The sequence below is a fragment of the Pungitius pungitius genome, chromosome 11 (genome assembly GCF_949316345.1).
Source record: "Pungitius pungitius chromosome 11, fPunPun2.1, whole genome shotgun sequence".
Lineage (NCBI taxonomy): Eukaryota > Metazoa > Chordata > Actinopteri > Perciformes > Gasterosteidae > Pungitius > Pungitius pungitius.
In genome coordinates, this window is record NC_084910.1 from 17967823 (window position 1) to 17988138 (window position 20316).

Genomic DNA, 20316 nt, shown 5'->3' on the forward strand with positions numbered 1-20316 from the left:
AAAATACATCAAGGGTTGACGTATAACTTCATTATTTAACAATAATCGCCTTCTCTTTTTTTCCCCTATATGAAACAATGCCACGACAAAGCAGGCGTCACGTGGAATGATCATCATTTAAAGATTAAAAAACACTTAACCAGTTAAGTTAAGTCGTCAATCATGGAGTATAAAAAAAAGCCTTCAGTTAAACCAAATCTCTGCCGGGGGGTTGTGGGAGGAGCCTAAAGCGGCGCCCGCCCCTGGAATAAAACCTGACACAAACTTTACTCGTGTCACATTCAGCTTTGACTGAAACCACTGCGGAGCTTCAGCTACCAGATCTTGGAATACAACCATGAAATTGCTTCAGGAGTCCGAGGACGCAAAAGCCAACAAAAGGGTAAGCTACTTGTATTACTAAGGGTAACGTGCACTATTTCATCAGTGGCTTCGGCGTGGTCTGACGCACGCTGCTCCGTAGCCTGGGACTAAAGCAGAACACCTGGAAGGACTGGCACCATCACGCATCTTCTCCTCATGTCATTGCTTAATTTCCACTCTCGCTTTCTGTATCGCAGAGTCTCAAACCTCAGGTGGAGAGACGTCGACGGGAGCGAATGAACCGCAGCCTGGAGAGGCTGAAGGCCCTTGTAATACAGCAACAGGTAGACAGCGCGGACTATTTGGCGGACTATTTGTTCAACATAGACGACAATGAGGCTTTAGGGCGGCTATGGAACCGTTCATTAACCCCCCTCCCCCTGTTTCTGTCCCCCCAGGAAGCGTCTCCGCGCAGAGTGGAGAAAGCGGAGATACTCGAGCACACGGTCTTGTTCCTGCAGAACAGCTTGGAAGGAAACCAGGCGAGAGCTGACAGCGGAGGTGGAGGTCAGCAACACTCCTTCCGAGACGGCTTCTCCACGTGCCTGCAGAGAGCTGCTCAGTTCCTGGGACCTGAGGGGAAAGGCCTGTGGCTCGGAGCGGCACTGGACGCGTCTCTCGCCGCTCGCTCTTCCCATCCAGACCCTGCAGGCGCACGGAGAGGAGCCGAAGCTCGTTCGTCGTCGTCGTCGTCCTCCTCCTCCTCCTCCTCCTCCTCTCCTTCCCTTCTTCTCAGGAATTCCTCCAGGTCTATTCTTCGGTTGTTGATACAGAGATCCGGGTACAGGCTGCGCATGGCGGCCCGCAGCGCCGTACAACCAAGTGGTCAGAGCAGCGGCGCCCCACGAAGCTCCGCCACGTCGACCCGGCAGCAGGCGCGCAAAGGCACGAGTCCGGCGGGCAAACAGAGCCCGTCGGGGAGCCAGTCCATGTGGAGGCCCTGGCCTTGATTCCCGCGCGGGGACCTCAGAAACTGAACTTTAAATGACTCTGATATGCTGACTTAACTTCCGCCAAAGAAGAGCGTGTTCTACGAGGGCAGTGTCAGCGCCTCCTGCTTTCTGTAAGGCAACATTGTAGATATACTGTAAAATTGAAGGCATACACCAAGTGCTGCTACGGCCGATGACAGGCCGACTCGTGTTCATCGCGTCATATATATATCGTATGTGAAGCATTTTTTGCACCTTAATATATTGTATTTGTCATTTGCAAATAAACAAAAGGAAAAATCCCCAAAGAAGGTCCCTGCATTTATTGATGTTTGTTGGCACGCGTCTTGAGGAGCATACATAGGCGTTTCACACAATGGAAATAGTGTCTATGCATTGCATCATTACCGGTTATATAGCCATGTGAGGATTCTCATTAAATGAATAAATCCTTTATACATTTAAGGTAAATCCAAAAGTTGCCATTCTAGTGCGTAATGTTAAATATTCCCGAAATAAAATTTGACATTAAGTTTTGTCCGTATAAACATATTTTATTTTGAAAGTCAGCATTTGAGTAAATAATATTCTTGGGGTGCGTAAAACAATTCTTATTGGACGCTGCCCGATCATTTAATTGCATCCGTTTAAACTCTCGGTCTGCAGCTCATCTGCATTTCAATCATCGGGGCAGGCGCGTGGGAACGAGGAGAGTGTCTCATCTGTGTCCCACTCTCACGGTGACGTATCGATTTTAACAGGTAATAAAGTAATAAGGCTGTAAATGCAGCGCCATTTCCTCCTTTCCGACGTGAACGAGTTTGAGCAAATGCGTCTCTTTAAGAACTGCGACCATGCACTGATAGAAACCAGGCTTTATATTTAAACTTAAAAGTAATACAAATAAACTGAAAAGCGTCAAGCGAGGTGTCGCTTGTTCAGTTTCAAAAGAATTAGAATAAGCGTTTGACTAAAAGGCGCTAATTGTTCTAAATCTTCACGGTCTTTTGATCAGGAGGCGCGTGCACGTGGGATTCAGGCACGAGCCAGATATGCAAATTTAACCCCATCAATCCAAATGAATTACATGTCAATAGACGTCTCTCGCGCGGAAGTTTACACGTCAAATTGTATGTTTGAAGAAAGCATTTTAAAGTTTAACTTGAGGAATGGCTAAACATTTTACACATTACTATTTGCATTATTTCTAATTTGTTATAAATTATGTTATCAATTGTTTACAGATTCAGACTATTGTGAAGCTCACAGAGGATCTGAGTTCTTTAAAATGTTAACGTTTTTCCTTTTGGGGATTTTTTAACAAGCTGTGATGTTCTATCATTGAGCATTGGTTTTGCACTGATTCATAATATCAGTCCAACTGAGACAACTTTAACTGACTGCAATGCAGCACATTTAGTAAAAAAAAAAACCTTGTGACACAACAAGTGACACTTTATTGCATGAATCAGCAAGATTCCGACATCCTTGTGCGATAATACACACGTTTTTTTATTCCTCATTTCTCTGAATGTTTCTGGAATAATCAAGATCCAACCCTAATACAAACACATTAAGATATCAGGGAACAAGATTCACCAGATGTGGCAGTGTTTGACTGATATGCATCTCTATTAACTGTCGTGTCACGGAACATTTACAAAGACACTGAACCCCTCTCAGTAAAAAATATAAAAACACTAATTTAGGTCGGGCTGAGTGAAAGCTGGGGAGGTGCTGCTGTGCAGATGCACATTGAACAATATTTCCTATCCCAATATAGCTTATCGTTATCTTCACCGGTTCTTCGATGCTATTCTCTTGGGCGGAGTGGAAAAGGAGCCGGAGTCGTGTTGCTCGTTTCTCTACAAGGCTGTTTGCGTGGAGTCGGTCGCGTTGTTTGACCTCTCGCCTCTGGACTTCAGGTCTGAATGAGGTGGACTCGGCCCCCCGTGGTCCGCTCTACCGGGATGGTTGCCGCTCACGACCGGCGGCCGATGATCTGAATGGGCGGCGGCGTCTGCGGGAGGTGAAACAACCACTCTTTCTATGTGCTCATTGGCTGTTCTGTCTGTCACAATGACATAATTGGGCTCTGGCTGGTGGGCACTGGAGCGGCGCTGCAATGCATGCTGGGTGCAGGAGAAGGAACGCTGCCGAGGCGCAGGCTGGGGCGACAGGAAGTGAGGCGTTGCAGCTCTGGGGACTTCGTGATGCCTATCGCGATCCTCGTCTTCTGAGGTCACCTCCTGTAAGGTGCTGATGGGCCGAGGGGAGCGGCCCATGACCCTTGGTGGGACCAGCGCTGTCGCTGATTGGTTGAGCTGCTGCGGTCGCCAGTTCTGGGCGGCGGGGTACTGCACGCGGCTCATCGACCAATCACTGGCGAGACAAGAACATCGTCACAACTTCAGACGGCTACACAGTAACACGGTTCACATCAAATAATGTACAATGTAATGTTCAGAGCAGTAGTACTCCAGATTTACATTTTCTACTTCCTTTGTTGAATGCCGCTGCAGTAAAATAACGTTTTCTTTAAAGAGAAACCGGTGATGGGAAACAATACAGCTTTTTTCAACAAGAGCTGTCTAAATGAACACAAAGTGAACGTTCCTTCTAAGCTGCGAATATTGCTTTAATGTAGAGCGCGAATAAGATGTGTTCACCATGAGGTCTTCACCAAAATATGGTACTAACCTTCAGTACAATAGTTTAACTTGTCATAGAATGTTCTCGAACAGAACTGTAAAATCTATTTGTATCCAATTTACTATCACATGCAGTGAAGAAATCTTCACATTTGTAAAAGTGGAAAGTCGGTCATTGTTGCTTGAAAAACAATCTTCAGTCATTCATTATTTGGCTTGATGGACTAATCGTTTATTTTCCTCAATGATGCGTTCTCTCTTTCTCACTCACTCATCTGGTGTTACATAATCAGAACAGTGACATCGCGTTTTTTTTGCGCGCAACATTCTCGCTGAGACCTTACTTTTGCGGAGGTGGGGTCATATCTCGGTGCCCTATGATCCCAGAGAAGGACGCGCTCCTTCCGGGGATGCCCTGTGATCCGACCCATGACGAGTACATCAGAGCGCGCTCCTCCCACAGCATCTCATTGGCCGGGTCGACGGGAGCAGGCCCCCTCTGAATTTGGTGAGCCAGCAGGAGTTCCAGGACCTGGTGGTGAATGCCCTCCCTGGCCGCGTCGATCGGACGGCGTCCTCTACGGTCGTGCAGCTCCAGGTTGGCGCCGTGGAGGAGGAGAAGCCTGGCCGTATCGTAGCAGCCATGGAGGGCGGAGAGGAAGAGCGACGTCTCCCCCTAACAGGGAAACAATCATTCTATAATAAAAAATTTGTAAAATAAAGGGCTGTCAATAGATTAAAAAAACAAACAAATTAATCGCACATTTTGAAATTCATTAATCTTGATTAATAGCGAGTAGTGAATGTTGTTGTTGTTTTCTTCTAAAGACTAAATCTTACAGGTAATGAGTAAGCACTAAAGAAAACGTGTATTTTAAACACAAAAAACACACACAGCTCTTCGAACTAGCTTAGCCTAGCAGCTAGCTTAGCGTAGCGGTGCTTTAAGTGGTCCGTTTGCAACCCCCCCGTGGAGGAATTCCTCTCCACAGCTCTCCACTGTATGTTGCGTCTCTGTTTGGTTTTACTTCCAATGCAAAAAGCTCTCTCCATCTTGAGCTACCGTCTTGCTTTCTCCGCCGTAACTGACTGCAGCTAGCGGCCGTTTCGTTTCCGCGGTCAACTTCCGGAAAGTAAACCGGAAGTAAACAAAGCTACGTTAACTACATTAAAATATTTTGTTAATTCATTAATCTTGGCCACATTAATCGCATAGATGAATGCGTTTATGTTGACAGCCCTAATAATATATAATACTAGAAAATGCATTTCCTGCTGAAAATGCGTTGGAATGCAGAAAGTTGGAAATTAATTTCAAAAAGTTGTTTAAAGTACTACAGAAATGAAACAAGCTGAAATTTTCTAAACTTCGTTAGCTAGCTTTGTTAGCTACTACAAGAACCCCTATCAGAGGGCGATTGCTAAAGAGCAGCACGTCTCTCTTCGGCCACCGCCTCCGTATGAGACAGCGGCATACTTCGTTAGCTAGCTAGCACTGATTTCTGCTTACGTTAGCACGGCTTGTTGGGGCTCTCATGACATGCACATCCATATGTACCGTTAGCTAACCATGGTTAAATCTACACGTCCCTGCACAGTGGATGACTCCTGAGCTACTGTTTATACGGCCATCAAACACACTGTCTGCAGCTCAATGACAAACACCACCAAAGGATTTACTACTTGAAACTGCAGACGGGCAGCGCTTCGGAAAATGCCGGTGTCTCATACGTTCACAAAACCACGGTGTGAACTATTTGCGCTGCGAGTATGAGAGCGTCCTGCCCACATTTTCTGTTATTGCCGCTTTCTTTTGAAAGTTTAACTGATTGGTGGAAGTTTCACTTCATATTTAATGGTAAAATACATCTAGTTGACTGGAGGAGCAGTTGGTGTATGAAGTTCTAGCATAAATAGCTGCTTGTCAGTTTAGTGAGACGTTACGTCGTGCGACATTGTGACAGACGATAGGCCAGAAACCTTCCACTGCCGAAGCATAGGGAAACTTGTTTTACCCAGAAAAATTTAAGTAAAATACATATAATGCCACCTGCTATTGCTTTTTTTTTCTTTATTAGTGTCTCTAATGAGGAGGATTTTAAATCAAATAATATTCATAGGATGAGATCATCCATTTATTGCTGAATGGCGGTGGATTAACACCGTGTTCATCAATGCATCAATGCATTCCAACAAATGTTGACAAGTCAGCGCTCTTAGCCCTCCTCAATGACCGGTGATGAAGTCAGAACTCACTTTGTTGTCTTGCAGGTCCACGGCCGCCCCGTAGCGAATGAGGGTCCTTGTTAGGGTGAGATGGTTTACTGAGCATGCCCAGTGCAGGGCTGATCTCCCTGAAAGGGACAGTGTGAGTGGAGGGGGAGGCAAGTGGGGAAGAAGGGAGGGAGTAAGTCAGCCAATGAACAAACCATCACACAACAGAGTCGAGCCCAAAGATGGTGGAGAGGGGGAGTGGAGGGATGTAAAAATAATTTCAGCAGGAGTAAGAAAGAGCAACGAGACAGAAAAAAACGGGGTGTAAAAAGAGGGTGAGACAAGAGAGACAGCCAAAGCGAGGAGAAAGACGCGCATCAAAGTTAACATGTGTATTGACCCCAGTTTGGGCACTACAGCACGTTAACTTTGATCTGAGTCGGAGGAGGGCAGCAGGGGAGCTGGAGGAGGAGGAGGAGGAGGAGGAAGATATAGAAGCCATGAGACATGAGCACAAAATGGGATAGGGGGGGGACACAAAAAGAGGACGTGAGAGAGACGGGGTAAGTTACACCAGTTACTCAGCCCCATCATAGTACAGCTGTCAGAAAATAATGGCCGACTCGAGAGATTAACAATGTTGTTTTTCCTCCAAGGTGAGCTTCAACCCCGATGATTTTCATTTTCAAAATTTAAGTTAAAGCGTAATGATTTTGGATGATACTTTGGACCTCAAGCAGGTTGTAAAACTATTGACTGGATTGAGATGAAATTTGTTATAACGTTGGTTAGAGACACCATGTAAATCTTGTATATTTCTATAAATATTATATATGATATTATACAAGTTATTAGCTTCCATGGCACATGTATATGGATGTTTTTATTCTTAACCTTTTACATAAAGGTTTTACATAAAGGTTAAGATTTCCAAAAATACTTTTTTACCCTTTGAGTCTTTTTTCTAGATGTTAAATCAGAATTCCTTAGTGATGACATGTAAAACTTGCGTCTTCTAGTAAATACACAAGAAATAATGAAACACAAAATTCTTCACCAGTCCTTTAGCCTGCTTTCATTATGAGATGCAGGACGTATATTTCCTTTAGCTCCATTCACATTGCTCTGACTTCAAAAAGGTCAAAAGTGGGACAAGGGTTACCAAATGCTATTTGACTGAGGATTTGGGGTTGAGGTTCAGCCTTCGAGGCAACAAACTAACAGCAGCAGCTGTGACGCAGATGTTTTACCAGTGTGATCCGTGTTGTTCACCGGTACCCCGGCTCGCAGCAGCTCCAGGACCACCCGGTCCAGCCCGCTGCGCACCGCTCGGATCAGAACCACGGAGCCATCCGGGCCGCACCACTCTGCCGACTGCCAACACAACAGAGCAACGGATACTGACAACAGACACACATCACACGTCTCATGTGGTGAACAGATCCCAGATCCAACGGTTTAAGTGAATAACATTGCCTCCCCACAACATGGAGTAAATTAACGTTTAAAACCAAACCACAGGACCGACCTGCTGGGGAGGACTGAGTAGAGGAGGAGGAATGGCGTTTCCCATCTCCCATCCTCTAGGTGGAGCTGAGGGGCGATAAAAAACATTTGCCATGGATCTCCAACCGAAGTGTAATCATACTCACAAATACCACAGCTCCATAGTTTATGTTGACTTTATATGTATTTCTATGTTGTTTAATTATCATTATTTTCGTTAATTGGAAATCTACAGATTATTTTCTTGATTGATTTGTTATATAAGATGCTAGACCGTTAAAAAAGAAAACAGACCAAAACCCCAGAGAAAGAGATTTGGCTTCGTAGACATAAGACTACGAGATGGAGTAAAAGCAAAAACGTTACTATCACATACTGAGAGTTACATATATTCAATTTGACCTCCTGCGCCCCCCCCCCTCCCCCCTGCGCCCCCTTCCTACGAACGAATGAATGCGTCACCGTACGCTGCGCAGGTCTCCGGGGCTGAGAGCCTCCAGCCCGGTAGTGTTTCTGCTCGGGGCTCCTGTGGTCACAGATGGAGGCGTCCTCTTGTCGTCTGGAGCATCTGGCGTTGATGTCTTCCATGGAACTCTGGGTAAAGTCTGTGTCACTTCCTATATCCTGTTCCTTTTTGAGGGGCCTGAAACCAGTAAGCACAGGTCGATTTAAGAGTCACGCAAGAGAATTCTGTAAATTGGTCTTTGAAGAAATGGAGTGGGATCAAAAAAAACACTCCTCACTTTGTTTTGTGTTCGTCTACATGACATCAACCCCCCCCCCCCCCCCTCCCAGGAGACACCACATCCTCCCCCCCCCCCCGTCTGTCCCAGCAGCCTGTGTCTCACCGCATTCTAATGGCGTCCTCCCCCAGCGGCTCCCTCCTCCTCTTTTTCTCCGCCTCCTTTGCCTTCTTCTTCTTCCTCTGGAAGCTGCTCTTCTCTTTCTCCCTGCTGAGTCGCGCCCTCTGCTCTTGGTGGGCGGTGTGCGGCGTCGGGGCCTTGGCTTTGGGGTCACTGTCGGTGGCCGCGGGCCGGTGTCGCCCCCTGTTGGTGTCATCTTCCCTCAGGGCCCGCTGCCGCCTCACCCTCCTCACCAACAGGAACGCCACCAGGGCCAGGAGCAGCAGCAGGCCGATCGCCACGGCAACCACGGCCCACAGCCACGCACGGGTGGGCTCTTTGAGAGGGAGAAGGGTGAATGGATTTTGCTACCACGACGTGCAGGGACCATTTTGGAAAGGAGGAAGATAATATTCATCGATCTGTGGTGATCATTTACTTACTCATATAAATAATAAAACAAAGTTATTCTTATTTAGACCTGTCATATTAAATGTTGCGATAACTCAACCTCAAACATCTACCCGGTGGAAACAGAAAGGTCTTTTGTCCGGATGAAAAGTCCAAGCTGGATGTGTGTGTGGGGGTGGCGGCAGACGGGGACCTGGGATCCTACCTTTGACTTCCTCTCCCACCGTTTCCTCCTCGCGGCTTCCTATTTCCTCTCGCACACCCCTAATGCTGACGACGGCCCTCAGCTGCGGGAGGTCGGGGAAGGAGCCGGGCTTCAGCAGCATCGAGGCACGCAGGAAACTGGCTGCCTCGGTGGCCTGATTGAAACATGCCGAGGGCAGACGGGAGCATGGCCTGTTGTCCACTTGGAGGAAGAGGAGGGAGCTGGGAAATAGGGAGAGGAAGTGAGACAGATGGAAACATCAGTTTCATCATTTCACCACATGTAGTTTTGTGTGAAATCTAGAACCTTCTGCCGCCCTTGGTTTTTGTTTCTAATTTTCTCTTTCCCGACAGCTCGCTCTGCACCTCACCCGTTCGAGTCCCCGGCGGACGCCTGAGCCAGCAGGTCGGCGAGTTGCTGGGGGTCCAAGTCAAACAGGTCCCGGTCGGTGGCGAGCGGCGCCGAGCCCCTCAGTTTGAGGGGCGACCGGAGGACGACGCTGAGCGCCCAGAGCAGGGAGCTGTTGGCGGAGGCGCCGCGGTGCGCCGGCAGGCTGGCGTGAAGGACCAGAGTGCCCCTGGCCCACAGGGGGCGCTGGTGGGCGAAGCAGTCGCTGCCGTCCCACCCGCAGGGGGCGCTGTCGCAGCCCCGCTCGCAGTGGGAGTTGCCGTAGTGGTCGCGGCAGTACTGGATATGACCCGGACTGAGAGCAGCGTGACGGGGGGAGGAAGGAAGAGACGTAAACAGATAGAAGAAGAGAGATTTTTTTTTAACCCCCTAGCTTTCAACCCAGGCCACGAAATGTGGCTGTAAATGCACAATTCCCAGTGAAACAACTGCTTTTATAGATGCTATTACATTGGCTGTGCTTTGATACCGGAGAACAAGTTGTACGTGTCTGAATCTCCTCTGTGCATGTGTTAACAAAGACAATGCATGATATCCACCGTCTGTCTGGAATAAAAGTCATCCCGAAATAGTGCAAAAAGAACACAAAGAAGTAAAAAGTGATGGGAAACCCAACGGATGAAACCCAATAGATGGAAAACAACAGCAACGCAGCAGTTTAATATGGCAACTGTGAAATGTCTGAAACAACGAAGTGTTTTACTTGCAGTGGCCCCGGTCCTTCAGGCAGTCGAAGCCGTCCACGAGGCACTCGGGATCCTTGCAGTCTTTGTCACATGACCCGTTTCCAAACTTGTCCTTACACTTTCTGTTGACTGGACACTGTCCCCACGGATCACTGGACGCGGCTGTGGGGACAATCACACGTGAGGGGGGGAGGGGGGGAGAGAAAGGGTCACCATGTTGGACATTAATTGGGATCTTTTTAGCAAGTGAATTTTCTTTTTTTTTTATCAGCTCATTCAATTCCCCACATTTTATCACAGGACCAACTCCCTCACGCATTTAAAAAAAAAAAAACACTCATTGTCCCAGAGCATTAGCAACTATTCATAACAATGCAGGTCGAGCCAATGAAAGGTGGGTCCTGATAGAGGGAAACGGGAAATGAGCCCGACATAAACAGGAAGTTTCCACGAGAAGTGAATAGCAACAGGAAATAGAGTGGGCCGGGACTTGATAAAGGTCGGAGGTCGCCACTCCGGCAACGAGGAATGTGATGGAGTTGGGACAATGGGCTTGGCAGGTGTGTGCGCCAACGTGAGATCAAAAATGCACAAACAATGGAGCTGAAATTAGACGCGTCGGGGGTAAAAGCTTCTATTGCGAGGAGAGCTTTCCCGGTGCAGGAAGACAGCAAATTTCAATATATTAATAAAAATATGACTAAAAAATATACTTTTCCCTTTGTCCTCAACAAAATATTTTACACAGTTAATACCCACGTCTACAAAGAAGTATACTATTACATGGTATCCCACATGGTCCGACGCCAAAAACCACTCCTGAAAACCCGTTTAAATGAAAGTGTGGCAGATCGGACTCACCTCGACACGTCCAACTCAGTCCCAGCAGGACAAACGTCCTCAGAGCCAACATCTTCAGGTCCTCTCCTCTCTCTCTGTCTCTCACTCTCTCTTCAGCTGTCCTGTCAGCCTGCCTCTGACCTCTGACCTCCGGGAGCTCACAGCGCTTCACGCTGACCGCTCGTCCTGCTGCTCGACCGCCAACTCTGAATCAAAGTGGTCGGGTCCCATCGCGCGCTGGAAGCAGCCACCACCACCACCACCACCTTTCAACACCACCCCCCAGCCCACTGTGTTCACTCGCTCTTCTCTTTCTTTTTTTTTTGTAGAGGCCCTGCGGATATCTGGACAACTTCCTGCCACTGTGTGGAGAAGAATAGGAGGGTGATGACTGTGTGTAGCCCGTACTTTGTCTCAAGCTGAAAACACACAGTGTGAGGGGGGGGGGGGGGGGGGGCGTGTGAGCTGTTAGTGGAGCCGTCACTAAAAAGCTACTGGGTGTGGGGTGTTATTGGGAAGGGGGGGGGCGTGGTTTGACCTTTTAAATGACTCTGTTTTGTCCAGCCGCAGATTCAAAAACCAACAACTTTGTCAACCGCTTCTATTGTTCTTAATCGAAACACGAAAAGGAAACAGAGCGCTCTGGGCTCCAAATGGCTTCGTCGAGCACAGGGTGAAGTGAAGGAGAACCGATAACAATTTGCAGTGCTCAAAGTCCTTTAAGGCTCGACTTTGAACCTTTCACACCACAAACAGTATATAGAGAGACTTTTACGCACTATGAAAAATTGTTTTTTTAGTCTTGAACTGACAAAGAAGCTCGTAAGAAATTACTTTAAGCGAAAGGGTTGTTTCCCCTGGGAAAGCTCATACAAAAAATTGTAGTGCTACAGGATAAATATAACTGAATTACTTTATTCATTCATTGTCATTAATATTATCGAGCCTATTTCTATTTGTATGGGCATTACAAATTGCTGAATTGATAAACAAGCTTTCCCTCCAATGAATCTGTCCAAAATGTCGTATTTTTTTAAAATATAGATGAAAGGAAACATGTTCTGAGTGCAGGGGACAGATGGGGGCTCACAGGCTGCTTCAAACTGTAAGAACAAATATAGCTTTGCTCATCCCACAAACATTAAAGCAACGGGAAGGAAGGAAGCTATTCAAAGTTTCTGGTGGCAGTTTATTACAAGTTGTCTTAACGCAAGGCAAAAATAACCAACTGTGCATTTTATTATTGATAACAGTACTTTTGTTCTATCATGTCAGAAATCTTCAAAAACAGATGCACGTACATGGGGTCCTAACTACTTGTGTTTTGTATGTTCAGGGTGCACAACCCAAACAGTTAAGCCTCACAAAGCAGTAAGTATTTGTTTTAAATTTGAGTAAAGGCAATATATATTAGGCTTATGCTTAACACACAATGATTGACTGCTCTATTCAGTAGTTCCGATTGACAGAAACGTTAATTTGACATAGATAGAAAGATAGATAGATATAACTTTAGAAAAATAGAAAACTTAACCAAAGTCCAGGAAAAACCAAGAGATCATTCAGGGCCTTTAATCAACCTATTTAAATTTCTATATGGTAATATTGCAATAACTAAAGGCTGTAGAAAAAGACCCAAAAGATATAATTAATCCAATTGTACTATTCCCTTCAGATATTTAATAGATCACTGAGAGACACTTTATCATACAGCAGACGGCTTATTAAAAGTCATAACAAGAAAACCGAAAGAGCCATTAGAAATGTACCTAAAACCATTGATAAAATAGAGGAGGTGATTGAATCCTCGTTGACAGATTGCACGCGCTGCAGTTCCACCGTCCCGCCGCACGGTGTCACCGTTGGACTCTTCATGAGTGACACACGTTTCCACCTGGCTCGTCACGTCCAACGCGTTGACGACTCACTTTCCTTTCGCTGGATTCTAAAAGAAGAAGCAGAAGAAGAAAGCAGGACTTTGTGTAAATATGTCGACGCTGTTCCTTAAACCGAAGTGCCGCTTTCCGTCGTTTGTCGTCGTCCGCCATTGTGCCGGACGTAGAAAAGGGGGATTTCCGCTGTGAAACCGAACGGATAGTTTTGTTTCTTTCGGTTTCATCTTGACAGTTGCACATCAGTTCTGTCCAAGCGTGAACGACGACCCCGCTTTTTACTTTTTAAGACATCGAATCGACAAAAAGACACCTCGGCAGCACCGAAAAATAAACGTAAGTTCGTTTTGCAACCGCGAGGCTCCACTCGGCTTAAATAGCTTAGCTACTGTACTTTTTGGTGACGTCACCTCACGTTCGATTCAACGCTAATAACGCTGAACGGCAACGTTGTTCACGCTGCATTGTGTTGTTTGTTGTGCTGTTCGCTGGGGTTTTTTGTGTGTTGTTCCCCTTCGCTCGTGGTCAAAACCGTTTCATAGAAATGAGCTGTGCAGATGAAAACGAAAGTAATACAAAACTACCCCCCCCCACCTCACCCCCTTCCCAGGATCTGCGCACGATGCAGAAGATGAGCCTCTTCTCCCCCCTGCTCTTCGTGTGCCTGGACGTGTGCGTGGTGCACGCCGTCCGAGCGGCCCAGCTCTCGGCTCTCCTCCTCCCCCATCCGTTCCTCTGCCTGTGGGGGGCCGGCGCGACCAGGGCCGCGGTGCTCGCCCTGTTCGCCCACACCTCCCCCGGGAGGCTGCCGTGGATGAGCAGCTTCGAGGGGCTCCAGAGCGTCGCGGTGCTCTGCTTCCACTTCCCGGTGTACACCACCCTGCTGTGGGCTGTGGGGATGCCCGCCACGGAGGAGCTGTGGGGGTGGCACTCCTGGGAACGGGTGGGTGAAGCTTTTTGTGGTCAGTACACGGGCGCCTCGGAGGGTTCCCGCGGGTCTCCAGCATCTCTCCCATGATGCATTGGGGCATCCGGACCGTGCTCGTGTGCTGCACTGAAAGAGTCTGAAATGGAAAAAGCACAACATGCGTGATACCAAACTGATGAAAGTGCTGTGCTTCAAGAGCACTTAGCAGAGATGGGGTGTGGGTACATGCCATAGGGGCTCTAAGTACAATTTTGGGGTACTTATTGAGCTTTATCTGTTTATTTGTATTCATACTTTTACTATATTTCAGTGGGAGTTATTCTACTTTTCAAAATCCACCAGCTACGGCATTGAAATCTGTAGTGAAGATCATTTTGACTGTAAAAAGGAATGTTTTACAACACAACACTGACAGAGGCATTCTGCTGCATTCAAAAATACTCTTACTACTTATGACACTTCCAAGAATAAATATATTTAATTGAGCTTTTGGGCCTCGAGAGGCAAAAATAATGAAACTAAAATGTGAAATCCACCATTGTAGAAATGTAGGGCATTGAACCTGTCTGTTTTGCAGGTGCTGCAGGGTTACGGGGTGGCGGTCGTGGCTTTCATCTACTGGAGCCGACACCTGTCGTCTCTTTTTCCCTCGCCGGGCCGATCCGCGGCGCCCTGCAAGGAGCCCAGAGACGGCGCCGGAGCGCCCGTGAAGCGGCTGATGGAATACATGCTGCCGTATCTCGGGCGCTTTGTTGTCGTGCTGCTCCTGGTGTTTCTTTCTTCCTCTGGTAAGGGAGGCGTTGAATGAAGCGGCGCTGTTATACCCCGCGGGTTCAATGCCGCGTTGCAGAGTCGTCGGGTGTTGATTAACAGCGATCGGTTCATGAATCTCATCAAGCTTTTTCTGTCAGCCTCAGCTGTAAAAAGGATCGATGTGTCACTTAACGAGGTGTCGCACGTGCTCTGCGTTATCATTTCACAAATATCACAAATTCACATTGTGCAGCATCCCAAAATACATTGTGATAGTGTGACCTTGTGACCTCAGGCGAGATGGCTATTCCTCATTTCACCGGTCGGGTGGCCGACTGGATCACAAATGAAGAAGCACCTGATGCCTTCACGGAGGCCATCAGCATCATGACGCTGATGACTGTTGCCAGGTAACCCAGCCAGTCGATGCAAATTCATTTTTTTTTGTGTCATGAGATGACTCATTTTTTACTTCAATTGAAAGTCAACTCTAACCGTAATTAAAAAGTCAGAATAAAATCAGTACAATAAATGTAAGTAGACGGGTATGAAAATAATGAATTTACAGTGCAGTATGAGACATTATTTATTAAAAACTGTCTTATCTCAACCCCACCCCCCTTCACCCAGACTCCTTTAACGAAAACAGTATAGATACAATTACTTTCAGTTTCCTCCTAATTAAATATCTGAACTTATAACTCCCGTCACTCCAGTGAAAGATCTGAGTGCTTTCTCCCTTCGTGGTTTCAGCGCCGTGCTGGAGTTCGTGTGCGACCTCACGTACTACCTCACCATGAGCCGCATCCACACCTCGGTGCAGGGAGCCGTCTTCCAGGCTGTGCTGAAACAGGAGATTGCTTTCTTCACTGAGACAGGTAAGTCATGTGACCAACAACAGTAGGACCTGAAGCTGGCACGAAGAGATGTTTTCTATCGAGCCCGAGCTGTTTACTTTAGTTGCAGGTAATAATAGAAAAAAATAAAAAATCAGCTGACGGAGGCCGAATATATTTGGTGAAAACGTTTGGATACAAGTAGCATAAAAAAGTAGCAACTGTCCTTTTTGTTTAAACCCTCAATTTGCCAGATTATAAAGTCATACATTCACAACAAAAAAAACAAGTGGAGTACATTTAGTCCAGTTAATGTTTTATTAACACAGGTTCGGACGGTTTTTGGAATGCAAATGTTCAACTGTTTAATAGATAATGTGTGACTTTTATGAATCTTGGAAGGTTCTCGGAAAGAAAGACTTTAATCCTCTGAAAAACGCACCCTCCCAAAGGCTCCATAATTATTTAAAACTCTATAATTGGCCTATTACGCTGTCATAGTTCCCTTCCTAATTGATACATTTGACAGAATTTGTGTGGGACGAAGATTTTTACAACACATAGGTCAACTGTGTTCGCTTCTCTTTTCTCAGGTGTACTGGTGTCGCGCGTTACCAAGGATACCAACGATATGAGCGAGGCGCTGAGTGAGAAACTGAGTCTCGTGATGTGGTACACGGCCCGATTTGTTTTCCTCTTGTCCTTCATGGTGATGCAGTCTTGGATGATGACCCTGCTCACTTGCATGGGGCTGCCCATCATCTGGGTGATACCTGAGCTCACCGGACGCTTCCAGAAGGTAAGCATCCCATCATCTTTTAAAGCTGCTCTAATCTTTATTTGTGCGCATTCACAAGATCGATGCTGTGTTTTGCTGTAAATTGCCGATTAAATCGACAAATGCAGGAGACAGTTTTTCTTACTTGTCTTTCATTTGCATCCGTGTGTTTCAGGTCATTGCTGCAAAGGTTCAGGAGTCACAGGCTAAGGCCAACCAGGTGGCCACGGAGACTTTCACCCACATGAAGACCGTGAGGTGTTTTGCCAATGAGGACGGCGAGACGGAGCGGTACAGGCGGCGGATGGACGAAACGTACGCTCTGAACAAGAAGGAGGCCGTGGCTTACGCAGCCTCGACCTGGGCAAACAGCGTGAGTTGACTTATGAATGTATGTATGGTCTGGGTTATGAAGTGTGCAAAGTTCCTGGAGGATTTGTGTCCTTAATGTCAATGTCACAGCCTTCTTCAATTCATTCAGACAGTTGCACCACTGACCGCTAATCGGAAACGCCGCTCATCTGGGAATAAATATATTATTGAATGCGTTTCTTTTAATTTGGAAACCGTTATCCCCCAGATGACCACCATGGCCCTGAAGGTGTTCATTCTGTACTACGGAGGAACTCTGGTGACCAGAGGCGACGTTAGCAGTGGCGACTTGGTGTCGTTCGTCCTCTACGAGCTGCAGTTTGCCTCTGCTGTGGAGGTGAGTCGTCTCGGGCCAAGAACGACGCAAACAAGCTTTTAAAACCACCGGAGCAATTTTGTTCAAAATGGCCTTTTGTCAAATTGAAGAGGTCCCACATTGTTCCACCCTCCCTCCTTCCAGGCCGTCATGCGCTATTACCCGGAGGTGAAGAAAGCAATCGGTGCATCCGAGAAGATCTTTGAATATTTGGAACGCAAACCTAAAATACCCCCAAATGGCTCCTTGGCCCCCGAAAACCTGGAGGGACACATTCAATTCAAGAAAGTGTCCTTTTCCTATTCCGGCACGACGGACGACAGCAAGCTGGTGCTGAAGGTACTTACTTGTTCCTGTGCATTTATTCTATTCAGGACACGTATAACTATACTTAGCCATCACCCTTCCCCTGTCTTCCACCAGGACGTGTCCCTGGACATAAAGCCGGGCAAAGTCACAGCCCTTTTAGGGCTCAACAGCTCAGGGAAGTCCACCTGTGTCCGACTGCTGGAGAGGTTTTATCAGCCCCTGACTGGGGAGATCCTGCTGGATGGGAAACCCCTGCAAAGCTACAAAGACCAGTACCTACATGACAAGGTAGCGTGTTCAACAGAAGCTTTTAGCTCATTGGAAGCTCCTTCTCACACTCCCTCCCCCCCCCCCAAAAAAAACCCAGCACTTCTTGCCCGCGTCGTCCCCGAGAGTCAACCGAGCCGACGTGTCCTCTCCGTCCCGTCTGTCTTCTAGGTCGCCGTGGTGAGCCAAGACTGCGTGCTGTTCGCCCGCTCTGTGCGGGAGAACATCAAGTACGGCTGCGAGGAGGCCTCCGACGAGGATATGCACGCCGCCGCCAAGCTGGCGAGCGCTCACGACTTCATCATGGAGCGGCCGGGCGACTACGACACAGGTCCGATTCCACGAGCGGACAGCTCGCGGCCTCAGATGTTATCTTCAATGGATTTGACGTTTTTAGCGCGTTTCTCTTTTCCACTATTGTCACATGCTTTCATTGCAGTTATTGTAAAAATGTTATTCAAAAAATTACCCCCCCCCCCCTGATTGTCCGTACTTTAACAAGTTCAAATTTCAAAACATACATTGAATTATATTCTATACTGCAATATAAATATACTAGTTAATCTAAAAATGTAACTACTGAGTAGTAATGTAAGGGCATGTGGGATTTTTCCAAAAGCAAACCCAACCTCACAAAAACAAGTCTCCTTTCCCCGGAAATGTCCTTAAACCTCGTGACGTCAGGTCCTTCTGCCCTACAGACGCTGGGGAGAAGGTGTCCGGAGGCCAGAAGCAACGCATTGCCATTGCCAGAGCTTTAATCCGATGTCCCAAAATCCTGATCCTCGACAACGCCACCAGTGACTTGGACACAGAGAATGAGTATCAGGTCGGCTGTTCTTCCGGGTTCCTCCCATTTTCCATTTTTAAGGATTCTTTACTCCTGTATTCCCAATGAGGCATCAAGTCACAAGTTGTCCTCAACAGGTCCACCAAGCTTTGTTAAACCAAACCAACGGCCGCACCGTGCTGCTGGTGTCCAGCAAGGTGAGTGTTGGGGAGAAGGCCGACCACATCGTTGTCCTGGGCGACGGGGCGGTTCAGGAGGAGGGAAGCCACGAGGAGCTGATGCAGAGAGGAGGCCTTTATGCCGAACTGGTGGAAAAGCAGAAAAGGGGCTTTCACCGCCAAGAAGAGGAGAAAAATGATGCACACTGATGCTGAGAAGCAGTCCAGTTACAAGAAGGTTGCTAGTCTAAAGTCCAGACGAGGGTCAACGTTGTCCACTATCTTCCAAAAACAGAGATGCAGCGATTAACGAATACTGCAAAATCTCTGACAGTTGAAAGTTGAATCATTCCACGGTAATTATTATCACATTGTCCAATTAGCTCCCAATCTGTCCCGCTGGATGTGAAGAGATTATGAGAGAGATTAATACTCTAATGCAGACATGTCAAACTCAAAATACAAGTCTATTTGGCCAGCAAGCACATATCACATGTCACATATCACGGTCAATAGGACGCACACGGCTGATACCGAAAGTCCCAGGAGGCGCTGCAAGAGACACTGGAGACGAATCTAGTGATTCTCCACAGGGGCTTCAGAGACCCGTTCACCCAGTCGGCCTTGTTTGCACAGCTGGTGTGGCTGTAATTAAGAAATAAGGTACGAGAGGCTGTACTTTATCGTCCAATAATGTAAGAGTTCGGGGGTCTGTTTGGCCCTCAACGTTGTCCTCTCTCATTGATTCTCTGTGATTTGGTGTGACACCCCTGCTCTAATGCTTTTGTACTTTGCAATACATAGATGTAGAAGAGTTCAGTCAGGTAGATTATGGATGTTTGATTTTTGCAATATTTAAGATGCGCTTATTTATTTTGTATTTCCTAAACTGCACTGCAACTTTAATTCTATTTTTTAGCTTATTTATTGGTTTAATGTCTTCTTAAGGTAATCAATTGATCTCAAACGTCTTTTTCTCTTGCCTTATGTTTCGATGCCTTTAATGGTGTTATGTGGATCACTTTGAGATGCCTTGTTAAAATGTGCTATACAAAATAAACCTTGCATTGCCTTGTCTTGCTTTCTAAATTTTTCTGGGTGTATATTTTTCTTTATTACTTTTGCAGTAGCGTTCGCTTGTGTTCCTTTACTTATTTAAAACCACATTAGTAGCAAAATATGAATGATTCTTTCCATGCTACTGTGTGTATTTTAATGAATAAAAAAATACTATTTTCATGCACATGTGATACTTGGTTTGTTTCCCTCATAATTAGATTTTTTATTTAAATGTATTCTCTTAATATTTGGGGCTGTGCACAATTACCCTTTGTTTGGTTCTGTTTGCCGTTGGACTGGAAATTTGCAGTAAAAATAAATTGTGTTTCCCAGCTTTAGGGGGCCACAATAATAAGTATTTGGATTTTTCCTTTAAATATTCTCACCTGCACCAGATGAACGGACATGTACATTGTTAAAGGCTTGTGTTGCTTTAGATGCTAAATATCTAGTTTCAGAGCCTTAAATAAAAATAGATTGTATGTCTATCGGCATATCACATAAAGGAATATCCAGGTAAGTTATACCCAAACATATTGTCCAGGCCTAAACAATGGCTAGTATTTTATAAAACGTAACGTTACTCCATACAAATGACACTCAGGCAAATCCGAATGTTGTTTTTTTTTAAGGCGGAGAGCATCTTCAGCAGCAACCCAAAATACTGCAGATAGCACAAAACCTAAAATCATTCTGCGCCAACCGGGGGCCGTTTGTCTGTCAAAGTAAAGCCGTAATTATGAATACTTTGAAGTCCAAATCTATAAACTGAAAACATCCATTGTTGTCAAAAATGGCGG

At 46.4% G+C, this 20316-nt stretch overlaps 3 protein-coding genes across 3 annotated transcripts; 2 read left to right on the forward strand and 1 right to left on the reverse strand.

Moving 5' to 3' along the window:
* Window positions 1–207: 207 nt before the first annotated feature.
* LOC119197951 (transcription factor HES-5-like) lies at window positions 208–2021 on the forward strand. The gene is made up of 3 exons (XM_037454687.2): window positions 208–382; window positions 561–647; window positions 762–2021. Exons 1-3 carry the CDS (start codon window positions 338–340, stop codon window positions 1311–1313), a joined length of 684 nt encoding a protein of 227 aa, XP_037310584.2. The 5' UTR covers window positions 208–337; the 3' UTR covers window positions 1314–2021.
* Window positions 2022–2729: 708 nt separating this feature from the next.
* Window positions 2730–11377, reverse strand: notchl (notch receptor, like). The gene is made up of 11 exons (XM_037454665.2): window positions 11080–11377; window positions 10236–10380; window positions 9495–9827; window positions 9125–9345; window positions 8515–8845; window positions 8134–8309; window positions 7689–7753; window positions 7411–7534; window positions 6203–6300; window positions 4291–4622; window positions 2730–3677 (listed from the first exon to the last, which is right to left on the reverse strand). The coding sequence occupies exons 1-11, from the start codon at window positions 11129–11131 to the stop codon at window positions 3161–3163; spliced, it is 2394 nt and encodes a 797-aa protein (XP_037310562.2). The 5' UTR covers window positions 11132–11377; the 3' UTR covers window positions 2730–3160.
* Window positions 11378–12998: 1621 nt separating this feature from the next.
* tap1 (transporter 1, ATP-binding cassette, sub-family B (MDR/TAP)) lies at window positions 12999–19766 on the forward strand. Its single transcript, XM_037454669.2, has 13 exons — window positions 12999–13286; window positions 13561–13893; window positions 14456–14666; window positions 14927–15041; window positions 15385–15509; window positions 16061–16266; window positions 16421–16618; window positions 16826–16954; window positions 17078–17272; window positions 17357–17530; window positions 17681–17840; window positions 18211–18338; window positions 18437–19766. Exons 2-13 carry the CDS (start codon window positions 13573–13575, stop codon window positions 18665–18667), a joined length of 2193 nt encoding a protein of 730 aa, XP_037310566.2. The 5' UTR covers window positions 12999–13286; window positions 13561–13572; the 3' UTR covers window positions 18668–19766.
* Window positions 19767–20316: the final 550 nt, after the last annotated feature.